General features: G+C 46.1%; 4 protein-coding genes across 4 annotated transcripts; 3 read left to right on the top strand and 1 right to left on the bottom strand.

The window, feature by feature from the left end:
- Positions 1-370: 370 nt before the first annotated feature.
- I203_101964 (uncharacterized protein) lies at positions 371-2,787 on the top strand (the record flags this gene model as incomplete). The annotated part of the gene is made up of 9 exons (XM_019146468.1): positions 371-410; positions 475-740; positions 794-869; positions 926-1,406; positions 1,464-2,015; positions 2,072-2,098; positions 2,162-2,362; positions 2,416-2,452; positions 2,530-2,787. 9 exons carry the CDS (start codon positions 371-373, stop codon positions 2,785-2,787), a joined length of 1,938 nt encoding a protein of 645 aa, XP_019004001.1.
- A 439-nt stretch (positions 2,788-3,226) lies between these two features.
- I203_101963 (uncharacterized protein) lies at positions 3,227-5,484 on the bottom strand (the record flags this gene model as incomplete). The annotated part of the gene is made up of 4 exons (XM_019146467.1): positions 3,227-3,559; positions 3,624-4,522; positions 4,575-4,776; positions 4,834-5,484. 4 exons carry the CDS (start codon positions 5,482-5,484, stop codon positions 3,227-3,229), a joined length of 2,085 nt encoding a protein of 694 aa, XP_019004000.1.
- Positions 5,485-5,923: 439 nt separating this feature from the next.
- On the top strand, positions 5,924-9,602 carry I203_101962 (uncharacterized protein; the record flags this gene model as incomplete). Its single annotated transcript, XM_065516997.1, has 15 exons — positions 5,924-6,184; positions 6,228-6,300; positions 6,355-6,424; positions 6,476-6,539; positions 6,597-6,744; positions 6,804-6,834; positions 6,891-7,116; positions 7,197-7,824; positions 7,867-8,381; positions 8,652-8,733; positions 8,776-8,888; positions 8,944-9,060; positions 9,104-9,201; positions 9,261-9,325; positions 9,376-9,602. 15 exons carry the CDS (start codon positions 5,924-5,926, stop codon positions 9,600-9,602), a joined length of 2,718 nt encoding a protein of 905 aa, XP_065373815.1.
- A 1,384-nt stretch (positions 9,603-10,986) lies between these two features.
- I203_101961 (uncharacterized protein) lies at positions 10,987-11,802 on the top strand (the record flags this gene model as incomplete). Its single annotated transcript, XM_019146465.1, has 3 exons — positions 10,987-11,182; positions 11,233-11,633; positions 11,695-11,802. 3 exons carry the CDS (start codon positions 10,987-10,989, stop codon positions 11,800-11,802), a joined length of 705 nt encoding a protein of 234 aa, XP_019003998.1.
- Between the last annotated feature and the right edge of the window lie 11 nt (positions 11,803-11,813).

The following is an 11,813-nucleotide window of genomic DNA, read 5'->3' as shown; positions in this document are numbered from 1 at the left end:
CGTGATGACCGTATGAGGAACATGGTAGAGTAGGCAATCCGACTCATATTGCTCATGGGTGATGGTGAACAATCTGACTGTAGCTGAGTCGACTCATGCATCAACGCACGGACCACTCATTTTCCTCCTTCCTCCGTTCTGGATGCCATAGCAGATATATAAGTAGCACAACCTTCCTCGTCTTTTCCTTTACTTCTCTTTTCCTTTTCTTCTCCATCTACTGTCTCATGGCTGTGTCTCAGGTATCAAACACATTAAGATCATCGACATACGGTTAGAGAGGAGATCCTCTCTCTGAATTATTTGTATACTCACGACCTCCAGACCTCTACCTCTTGACCCGCATACTTAATTCTATTTGCCACTCCTCATGTCTTCCTCGACAGGAGGAATGCCTATGTCCGATTCAGGTGAGCGCACAAATATCATCTTCTCGGATGTGATACATTACGAAGCTGATTCGCATTGCATTAGGACCGTGGGTTGGTACACAACTCCATGACCATCAAAAAGTTGGTCTATCAAAAATGTTATTCATGGAAAATGACTACAGGTCATTGTATGAAACAATGATCAGACAAGATTCTTCGCTCAAGAACAGGCAGTTCCTCGATTTATCGTCTTTCTCACATATGTGGACCGATGAAGGTGGAGATCAATGGAGTGATCACTTCTCTCAGACTTTAGGGAAGGACGTTACAAGACCCTTGCAAGGCAAGGGTATGATACTGGCTGATGAGGTGAGTAGCATATCGGGGATTTCGTATCGTCTTGCTGATGTCTATCCCTGTAGATGGGTACCGGCAAAAGTCTGATTGTTCTGGCTCTTATTGAAGCTTCAGTCGGAGCGATAGATGAGTGGATGAGTGGTAAGTACATCTTCCTTATCGCCTTGCATCATCATGCTGAATATGCGATATTGCAGTATCAGCCATCTTGTCAGAAGAACCTACCTACCGACTTCCCAAGGAATATCCGATGTCCAAGATCTTCGTTGACAATGCACCTCTGGATAATCCCGTTATATCAGCTGGCCAAAGCCGTTTCTGGCGAGAATCGGCAGAAATCGATTCCGTTTGCCGAGCCACTTCGGCCACTTGTCAGAAATCCAGGGCCACCTTGCTCGTCTGTCCTAAATCGATAGTCGGTGTATGGGAAGAAATGATCGAGCATCACTGGAAAGGTAGTAATGCCAAATGGTGGAAAGACTCTACAGAGGTACTCAGGCCTCAAAACCGCCCTTTGATAGTGTATAATCACTATGAGAAACAGAAAGAGGAGAAGATAGACAAACTCAAGAATGCTTCGATCGTAATTACCACATACGATGCTCTTACACTCAGCCACAGAAAGAAAGGGCTTCTTCATAGAATGCTCTTCTATCGAGTCGTCTTAGATGAAGGACAGTGAGTGCCATAATCGACCCCTCAGAGCTGAATGAAGCTTACCCTTTCCCTACGCAGTCACATTTGCAACAGCAAGACTCAGAGGTTCAAAGCTGTCGAAGCTTTACACAAGCGTCATGTTCACGTCCTCACTGGTACTCCAGTGCAGAATCATCTATCTGAACTTTACGCATATGCTAAACTTTTCAATCTTCCGAGTGGTCTCACCTCTCAACCCTTTTTTGAGGGTTACATCACGTCACCCGCTCTACTAGGGAACACCACTGCAACTCGAAAGTTTGGCGAGGTCTTTTCACTTCGAAGACTCAAGAAAGACCTCGGCGATGTGAACTTGCCCTCTAAAACCGTCAAGGTGTTCTGGCTGAGTAAGAGAATGCTCATAGAAGCTTTGGAAGGGGTAGAAGATAGGTCTCTAGTACCTTGGACCAGTAGCACCGCTGGTGCTGAAGATGATAAAGAATCTCGAGCTGAATGGCTCACTACCTTTAAGACTCGAAGAAAGCATTGGTGGGCAAAGAAGTATAGACCCATCACCGCCAAAGAGTCCATCAAGATGAAATGGTTCCGATTTTTCCTCGAAAAGCAAGCTCATGGGAAGATTGTAATATTGTAAGTGGAACCTACTGAGCGCAAAAGACATAATGACTAACAATAGCATTCTCCAGCCACCATTGGAAGCATACCGCCAAGATGTGAGTTACAGATTAGATTTGTCAGTTCTCGTGCACTGATCATTGATAGAATGTGTACCGTAGAGCGGACAAAATCCTCAAAGAAATGCAATACGGTGTCGTCTATCTGAAGGCTAACATGAGCATCGAAGATCGAGTCAGTTATAATGATAAGTTCAACAAGGACGCGAAACGAAAATTGTGCCTATTGGCATCAATGAAGGTCGGAGGTGAAGGGTTGTCTATGGTTGGAGCGTCAGCTTGCGTCTTTTTAGACCTCATGTGGTGAGTTATTCACATTCTGGGAGCAGGTAGGTGATCTAAACTATTGGTGATAGGAACCCTGCTTGGCATGCTCAAGCGATGGACCGACTTGTAAGTCATACGTTGTTTTTGAGATCATCTTTCATCTCTATGGGTCTACTTTGCCAACTTACCGTGACCGATAATAGCATCGGCAAGGACAGACCAACCCCGTCACGGTCTACATGCCCATGATTCGAGCTACTTACGAAGAAGAGATTTGGCTTCGTCAAGATGTCAAACGAGGCTTCTTAAATCTGATCTATCCGAAGGATCCACCTGGAAAACTGCGATTATGTGATTATCCTCCTGAACTCCTACAATGGCTCAGAGATAACCCAGATCCTCAAGAAGAAGGCAACGAAAACGATGAAGTTGAAGATATGGATATGATCGGAGGTTACTGAGGCGTAAAGCAATGTTAGTATCGGCAGAGGGATTGCTTCATACATATGCTCAATCATAGATATATACTGTATTATCAATAAATAGTTCATTCACGACCTCACTAAAAGAATGGCATTAGATCACTGTATATTTTGTATTTCACAACATGTATTGAAATATCCATTTTCAAACATAAACTGCAAAGTGGGATTGTCCCGAGAGACAAGGATCTAAGCACGATACTACTTTACCCTCGTCGAGTTATGAAGACGAACCTGAGATCCATAGGCTGGCCAATCATGATTATACATCGAGAATCAACTATCTACGGAAGTGTACTATAATGAATGCTGATGCTATGTCAAAACGGTCATGTCAATGGTATCTATACTATATAACAAACAATTAAATGCCAACAGGTAAAATGAAAGATACCAATCTTGGTTCATAAGAAATCAATCAATAATGTGCTTCACAGCTAAGCATTTCTTCCAAATCATCGGACAAACGGTACTCGTGCCCGTCAATCATCATCACCGGACCTCGATCTCCTCCCGGACTTTGAGTTTCCGCTTCGCTTGCTCTACATTCCTGACTTCCTGTTTCCGAGGCCATGTCAACATCACACTTGTAGCAATCGTCGTCCTTTTCGTGTAAATCATTGCAAGGTGGGTATTTGAGTATCACAGTTGCAGGATGAAGCGGTCGTTGTAAAGTGTATAAAAGTCTGTCTAGATCTTCGAAATTCTCGTCGTTGGTGGCGAAACGTCGGTGTTTCTTGGAAGCGATATGCTAGAAGAGAATAAAATTCAGCATTGTCGAGATCATTATGCAGGTAAAAAGGAGATTTACTCACCACGGACAGGTCGGTATACCTCAATCGACAATTCTCGCAGTATCCAGCAGCAGTGTCCTGTTCCCTTCCCTTCAAACCCATATCGACCTTCTCTCTGTTCCTCATTCTCATCTGAACAGTGATAGCTGTCTCATGTACCGGTTCTCGAGCTTGCTGTAACATCTTGACCACTTGCTCTTGCGTCATAAATGTCTTGGCTGGTTGGGAGTATCCCATACTGGCACGTCGAGTGGGTAATGCCGATGGTGACTCATAACCGGAATCGTCTCGCTTGGCTGCTGCAAGACGAGCATTTCCTTTAAGGACTTGCACTCGCTTGGACATCTGCATGATCGCTCTATCCTTGTTCGCACCGAGACCTGGAAGTCCATTGAAACCGCCAAAAGCAGGGGTACCAGCAGTAGAAGTAGAGGCAATGGTTGAAGTGAGAGTGACACTGTTGCCCGACGCATTATGATATGGTTGAGCCTCTGGAAGTTTAGGAGTAGTGGGGAATGCTCGAAGAGATGTAGATCGTTTCAAGTCGTGAGGCGGTTGTTCTCCCTCAAAAGGTTTCCTTTCCACGTAAAGCTTCCAAGCTCTTTCTCTTATCTTCTCAACCGGTACGTTGGTCTGCATGGACGAAGAGACACGTAAGAATCCATCGAACAGAGTAGGCCATTCTGCACCATCTTTCTGGTTACATGTGTATTCCTTCACCATAACGGTTCTGTGTTTTGAAGTAGCATCTTCAACTAGGAGGTATTTGCTACCGGGTTTGAAGTAGTAGTAATCTGGTCTCGGTGCAGATAGATCTCGTTCTCTTGTACCGTTTATTCTTTCATCTTCAAGCAGAGTGGATAGGGAATCATGATTGGTGTTCTCGACAGGGGATATACGTGAAAGTAGGTCGGCAAGTTCTTCATCCGATCATTAGCATAGATGAAGTGGACTGAGTAGCATAAGACTCACTTTTCACAGTCCAGACCTTGATATTCAACGCTTCCGCCTTCTGAGCCAGGTCCGTAACGCCTGTTCCATCTAGGAAAGGGTTCTTACTTGATTCTCGATTGGTGTCCCGACCAAGCAGTGCAGCTGGTTTGGGCTTTTGAGGTGAAGCATGGCCCTTCACGATCAAGTGAGTGACACGAGTGGAGAAGAATTGGTCGATTTTCTGTCAAGAGAGCATAAGCGATAGGGCAACATTCAAGGTTATATGACGTTGACTTACCGCTCCCATCTTTGACACACGATGTCTCAAATTTTTCCCTGCACCTTCCTCTACACCTATCTCAAAGTGGAAAACCAGAGTTGGAAATACCTTGACCCATTTCGCTCGCCATTTCTCCTCCTCAGCTCTTGCGGTCTTCACAGCTGGATCGACAGCATCTTTCTCGAGCTTGACACGCTTCTGTGGTACCGAAGATAAAGATGTTTGTGTTAGATCTCGGGGACGCTTGGATGAGAGAACCGCGTCAACATTATTGGTCGATGTACCAGCAGGTGTAGCCTTGAGCTCCGGTGCGAAGACATCTGGGGTAGCAGATGGACGAGGAATGAGGGATGAGAGCGCATTTCGAGACTTGCTTGCAATGAATGTATTTACCGAAGCGAGAACCTCTCTATTGGCGGGAGAGCCTTTAGGCGCTATTGAATCGATACCTTTCTTCCAAGATCTGAACACATCAAACTGATCTTTTCCCTCCTGTATATGACTGACGCTTCTGTTCTTGTGTACTTGCATCTTCGCTGGCACGGCAGCAGCTGTCGCAGGGGCCGGACGAGTTGCCAGGGGAAATGTTGATTGAGAGACCAGCGATTGAAAGGGATTGTTTGGGTCATACACGTCCAACTCTCCTCGGGAAGGCAAGAGGACTGACATGTCCCGAGGGCGAGGATGAGCAGGTGTTGACTGAGACTAGGACCGTTGTATGGAAGCTGAACGAAATGGACAGTCAGAGAGGGACAGAGAGAGGTTAAAGATATAACATGAGATTGACTGTTATGTCTCTGAGAGAGAGAGAGAGAGAGAGGGAGAGGCGCGTCGAAGTGCCAACAACCCTGCAGGCCACGTGGTCAGATCACATCCAAAGCAATTGCAAGCAATCGTCCGTCATTGTCACGTGACTGGGATTGGTTCGGATCATGCCGTACTTCGTATTTCCCAAAAGTTGGATCTCGATATCATGGTATATATGGTCCACCCATCATACACCAGACCTCATATCTCATAGCAACTCACAGACTATTGTCACCTTCCATCTCTTCACGACCCATCGCCCGACGCCCTTCTTGGCCCCCTGCCTGGATCTGGATCTGGAATGACCTACGGAGCGCTGTTCCGCTTGCCGGCAGTCTCCCTTCGACCCAGCTTACAACACCTCGCAGCATCGTCTTCTTGTCGATCTAGGCTACGATACGCTAGTACAACATCGCAGGCTGCGGAAAAGATAGACAGCAGAAAGGCCTTTTCCCACACTCTACTCCTTCCCAAAACAAACTTTCCGCTCAAACATAAAGATGTGGTGGAAGCAGAGAAGAAGTATCGGTTGAAAACTTCAGATCTACTTTATAAAGAGCAGGTGAGTGGTAGGAATCTCAGGCTTAGCTCACCGTATCGAATAGATAAATAGGAAGGACAATCCACTCTTTGTCTTGCATGATGGTCCACCGTACGCCAATGGGAATCTGCATATGGGTATATAATAGTCAACCTCTTTTGACGTACAACGTTTGCTGATGTGTAGTATAGGTCATGCATTGAATAAAGTGTTGAAAGATATCATAAATCGTTACAATCTGATAAGGGGGAAGCGTGTCCAGTATGTGAATTCTTCGCAATGACAAAGCCGAAGAAGGCTGATCAGACGTAGTTATGTGCCCGGATGGGATTGTCATGGTCTACCTATTGAGCACAAAGCGTTAGCAGCGATTGGAGTAGGTTATATTCCTATAATCCGAGTCCTGATGGACCCGAATGCTGACACCTCATAGAAATCGCACACTGCTTTGAACCCCACGCAAGTCCGTTCCGAAGCTCGAAAGGTAGCTTTGGATGCGATAGACGTGCAGAAGAGCGAGATGAAGGCGTTGGGTGTGATGGCGGACTGGGACGGAGAAAATGGGACTTATAGAACACTAGGTATGTCATCATATTGCAGACATAGCTGATAAGCAGATCACGACTTCGAGATACGGCAGCTGAAACTGTTCAAGACTATGGTCGAAAGAGGTGAGTTTGAGTATCGATCAAGGTAATGCTAACAAGTCAGGCTGCATAACACACAGACTACGACCCACCTATTACTCCCCTTCTTCACGAACTGCGCTAGCAGAAGCTGAGCTCAGCTACAAAGATGGGCATAAGTCACGATCGGTATATGTCGGATTTCCTGTAGCAGAGGAGGACATGTCCGAGGGCCTTGCCGAGGTGTATAGGAGGGAATGTGGCGGGAAGGGTAAATTGGAACTTGCTATATGGACAACAACGCCCTGGACTTTACCGGCCAATATGGTGAGTCGAAGAACATATCGGATCGTGCTGACAATCAGGGTGTTGCCGTTCACAATGAAATGGAATATGCTGTAGTCAAGTCGAGCACAGACAGGATACTGGTCATTGGGGTTGATAGATTAGAGCCAATGGAAGAGATTCTAGGTCGATTAGATATCATTGGTTGCCTGCCTGGTAAGTTCAGTAATGTCGACATGAAGCTGATCTTGATAGGATCCAAACTCGTTGGCACTCGATACACCCATCTTTTCCATCCTCCTTCTCTATCTCAGCCGAAACCTTTAATCTTCGCAGCTGGACATGTCACATCGCAAGCTGGTACAGGCTTGGTCCACTCGGCGCCTGCTCACGGTCACGAAGACTACGAAGCCTTCATCGCAGTGGGGATGTTGCCGGAAGAGTTACGTTGCCCCGTTGACGATGATGGTCGTTTTACCAGTGATCTTGAAAGTTGGGTGGAAGGGGTTATTGCTTCCTCTTTGGTAGGAAAAGAGGTCTTAGGAAAGGGATCGGATGCCATGGTGGATTTGTTGAGCCGAAGCGATGTGCTTCTTGCTGAGCAGAAAATTGAACATCGTTATCCTTACGATTGGAAATCCAAGAAACCCATCATAGTACGAGCGACTCCTCAATGGTTCGCTGATGTGGAGGGTGTCAAAAGTTCTGCCGTTGAAGCGATGGACAGGGTACATTTCCACCCTGCTATATGTGAGTGAAAACTGTTCGAATGACCACGCTTATGGAAATCAGCTCGTAAACGATTAGAAGCCTTCATCACATCAAGATCCGAATGGTGTATATCCAGGCAGCGGAGCTGGGGTGTACCCATTCCGGCGCTTTTTGGACCAGATGGACCTATCATGGATAGCACAACGCTTGACCATATCATAGGAGTACTAGACAAGAAAGGTGTGGATCATTGGTGGGAAGGGAAAGATGAGGACTTTGTACCACCACATCTACAAGGTCAGAATATCACTAGAAGTTTTGACACATTAGATGTTTGGTTTGATAGTGGTTCATCATGGACACTTTTGGAAGGATTATCCCGCCAACCTCTGGCTGATGTCTATCTGGAAGGATCGGATCAGCATAGAGGATGGTTCCAGTCGTCAATGCTGACTAAACTCATATCATCAACCGAGAAGATCCCACCGTATGGAACGGTGATCACACATGGATTTGTGATGGATGAACAGGGGGACAAAATGAGTAAATCGGCTGGCAACGGTCTGTCGCCTATGGAGATCATACACGGAAAGAAGGTAAGTACAACTGGAAGGAAGATTTAGCTAAAAGTTAGCAATTCACTCCTCGTGGTGCCGATATCTTGCGACTTTGGACAGCATCTGTGGACTATACCAACGATGTTTCCATCGGGCCTACATCCATCTCTAACGCCACTGAAGCTATGAGAAAATTGAGAAACACCCTGCGATACCTGATTGCCAATACAAGCGCTCAGCATGAGGCTTTAAGTGACGTTTCCTTACGACCGGTGAGTTCAATTTGATTTGGAATTGGCTGACCTTAAGATCGATCGTTATATTCTTCACGAGATGAGTCACCTTGAAAGCGTAGCACAAGAAGCATACGACTCTCATATATTCAATAGAGGTAAGTCACATCCCTTCGTGGATGTCGCTAAAACAGGTATAGTCTTACATTCGGCTACCACATTCGCAACCTCCACTCTATCTGCATTCTATTTTGACATCATCAAAGATACCATGTACTGCGACGATCTAGAAAGCCCAACCAGAAAGGCGATCGTGGCTGTTTTGTATCATGTAAGTTCGATTCCAGTGGAAGTGCGCTGATTTTTAGGTTCTGGGTCGCATGACGAGTCTGCTAGCTCCCATAACACCGCATTTAGCGGAGGAAATCTATGAGAATATCGGCGGTAAAGAAGCTTCAGTGTTCCTTGAGCCCTGGATTCCAGATGTAAGTCTATATAGCCTAGGATGATTTTGGCTGAATGACGAAGCTCTCTTGGTTGAACCCGACGGTAAAATCTAAGATGAGTCAGATCATATCACTTCGCGCAGAAGTGCAGAAGCTGGTTGAGAACGCTCGAGCCGAAAAGTGAGTCAGCATTCTCTTTGTCTTGTAAGACAGCCGATGAGCTCATCTGGAAAATCAAGGCGTATCAAGGTTGGGAATCAGACGGAAGTCTATCTGAGTAAGATTTTGGGTACCGGGAACATTGGTAAGTCACGTCTTACAGCACAAGCGATGACGCTGATATCACGTCAGCAGGCACTCTTTCGGCAATGCTTGGTGTATCTTCCGTCGGGGACTTGTCATCTGCCGATAAACGCGCCATGGCATGGACGTATGAGTCATCGTTGGAGGTAGAGAACGAGACAATCTCGCTACTTCTTGGTCCCGCTACACGGTCTCAATGTCCTCGCTGCTGGCTTTACAACGCGGAAAAAGAGAATTCGTTATGTTCCAGGTGCGAAGAGGTTATCAACGTCACGTGATGTCAAGCTGCAGGCGATCAAGGAAGGCATAGGATATATATGCATCATAAATTACTGTAGCAGCTGTCCAAACATATGCATTGAGGATGAGCGATTTCCTCAGAGTTCCCTAATATGGACTCTCAGCCACATCAACCAACCTCTTGTATCCTTTGAGCTTGCCGTTCTGGATCTGGGTGTCTCAATGGTCAATGACCGGATGACGTTAACGGGAACTGATCATCTCTTGACCCGATACCCAAAGACAATTTCGGGTTTTCCGCGATCACAATGAGTTGTGATACATGTCTTAGTGCTATGATGATGAGTGCAAGTGAAGCGGAGTGATAGTTTTCTTGCAAGATTGATGACGGTATGATGAGATAATGAGGCCTGGGTGATGTGAACGGTGGATGGCTGACAGCCCTAACTGGCAGATAGACCTGTGAGGACGGACAAGCCGGATGATGAATATGACTAAGAATGTCTGACTTCATGAGGATATCCAACTGGAACTCCCAAACTCAACCTAATTGCTGACGTCCCCCTTAGTCTGATCTGCGCTCATTCTATTCATCGCTCGGCATTTTGGCATGGTAACGCGGACTGCATTTTTGTCATGCTCATTGGGTAATTGGGTTGTTGGGATACAGGCATCGGCATCGGAAACGCGCTAAGATGGGAAATTACTGCCTGAATAGGTAATTACGGATGCGAGATCATTCATCATCCAGGATCCAAATCTAAAATAATGGTGGTGTTCTGTTTGCTGGAATCTGATTCTCATCCTATAATCATGGGCTGGCTCATCGACCGTCAGGGTCATATTTATGTGTCCTCTGGATATATAAATCACTACTGATGAGTAATCATTACTCACTTTGCATCCCCCTTCCATCTTCTTCGACCATCTACTCCCTGGTCGTAACCCCACACAGCCCAGATCCCACCAGGGCTGACAAAACCATTCCCAATCTCACGCTGTGGACGGGAAAAACCACCACTTTTCACCTTTTCGTCCGGTCCATTACGTCTTTTCCTAGAAAATAGTAGAAAATACATACTGTTCTTACACTACATCAGTGGACACCAAGGGCCTGGCAGAATATCTAGATGCTAAAATAATTCATCAATCCAAACATCCAGAGATACAACCATCCAGAGTAAATTTCTAATCTCTCCTCTAAACAACAGATCCCCACATTCCAAAATCAGGTACTCGCCCTCATAAAACCCGATTCCAGCAAACAGGTTAATTCGACTATCCATCAATTCCATTTATTTTTACTGTCTGCTACATTCACGTACATTCCTTCCTACAACGGTGATACATCAAGTTCAGACCTTCATACGGAAAACACACATATTCACTGTCTTGGATGGATCAACGTCTTCCTCGTTCGCCATGCCTAATGCAATGTCCGATGGTCCAAGTCCTGTGCGACTCTCACCCGCTTCTTCCCTTAAACGCAGAGCTTCACCCTCATCCTCCCACTCTTCCGGCCCTAGTCATCAATCTCCCCCATTATCACCCGAAATAGGATACAACGCTGCTCATCAATACTCCACCAATCCACCGGCGTCTGGCGGTACTGCATCTGGTGAGTGACTCATCATTAATCTAGTAGACTTAAAGCTAAGCTTTTGCTAGTCCGACGACGTGAAGCGAACCGACTTGCAGCTCAGCGGTTCAGGAGCCGAAAGAAGGGATATCAAGATAGTCTAGAAGAGAGAATCCGAGTGTTAGAATCCGAGAAAGAAGTTCTGATCCGACAGGTCGATGAAAGTCTCTCTCGTACCGGTCACCCTTCCACATCCCTCCAACCTCGTTCCTCTGATCTTCGTCATGCCCAAGCAGATGGTGATGGTGTAGACGGAGCTCATTGGCCTGGAAAACGCAATTCCAATCCTACTCATCGATCGACCTCGCCTGAGCGTAGAGAAACTCCTCTTGATGCGGATGTTCGTATAGCTTCGCTCGAATCAGCCAATAGACGACTGCAGGATGACGTACGGAATCTCATAGAGGAGAATGAACAGCTAAGAGATGAGGTGAGGAGATGGAGAACTTGGCATGGAGAAAATGATCACTCTCGTCGCATTGATATGATAGATGGTCATCATCCTCGTCAATCCCATCGGTCGGATATGGTGGATGGCGATTCTCATGATCGTTCTTATCGCCGCGATATGGTGGATGGAGATCATTTTCCTCTTATGAGTAGGCCTGAT

The sequence above is a fragment of the Kwoniella mangroviensis genome (genome assembly GCF_000507465.2).
Source record: "Kwoniella mangroviensis CBS 8507 chromosome 1 map unlocalized Ctg01, whole genome shotgun sequence".
Lineage (NCBI taxonomy): Eukaryota > Fungi > Basidiomycota > Tremellomycetes > Tremellales > Cryptococcaceae > Kwoniella > Kwoniella mangrovensis.
Note: the sequence above shows the minus strand (reverse complement) of the source record. Positions and strands in the feature narration are given on the sequence as shown.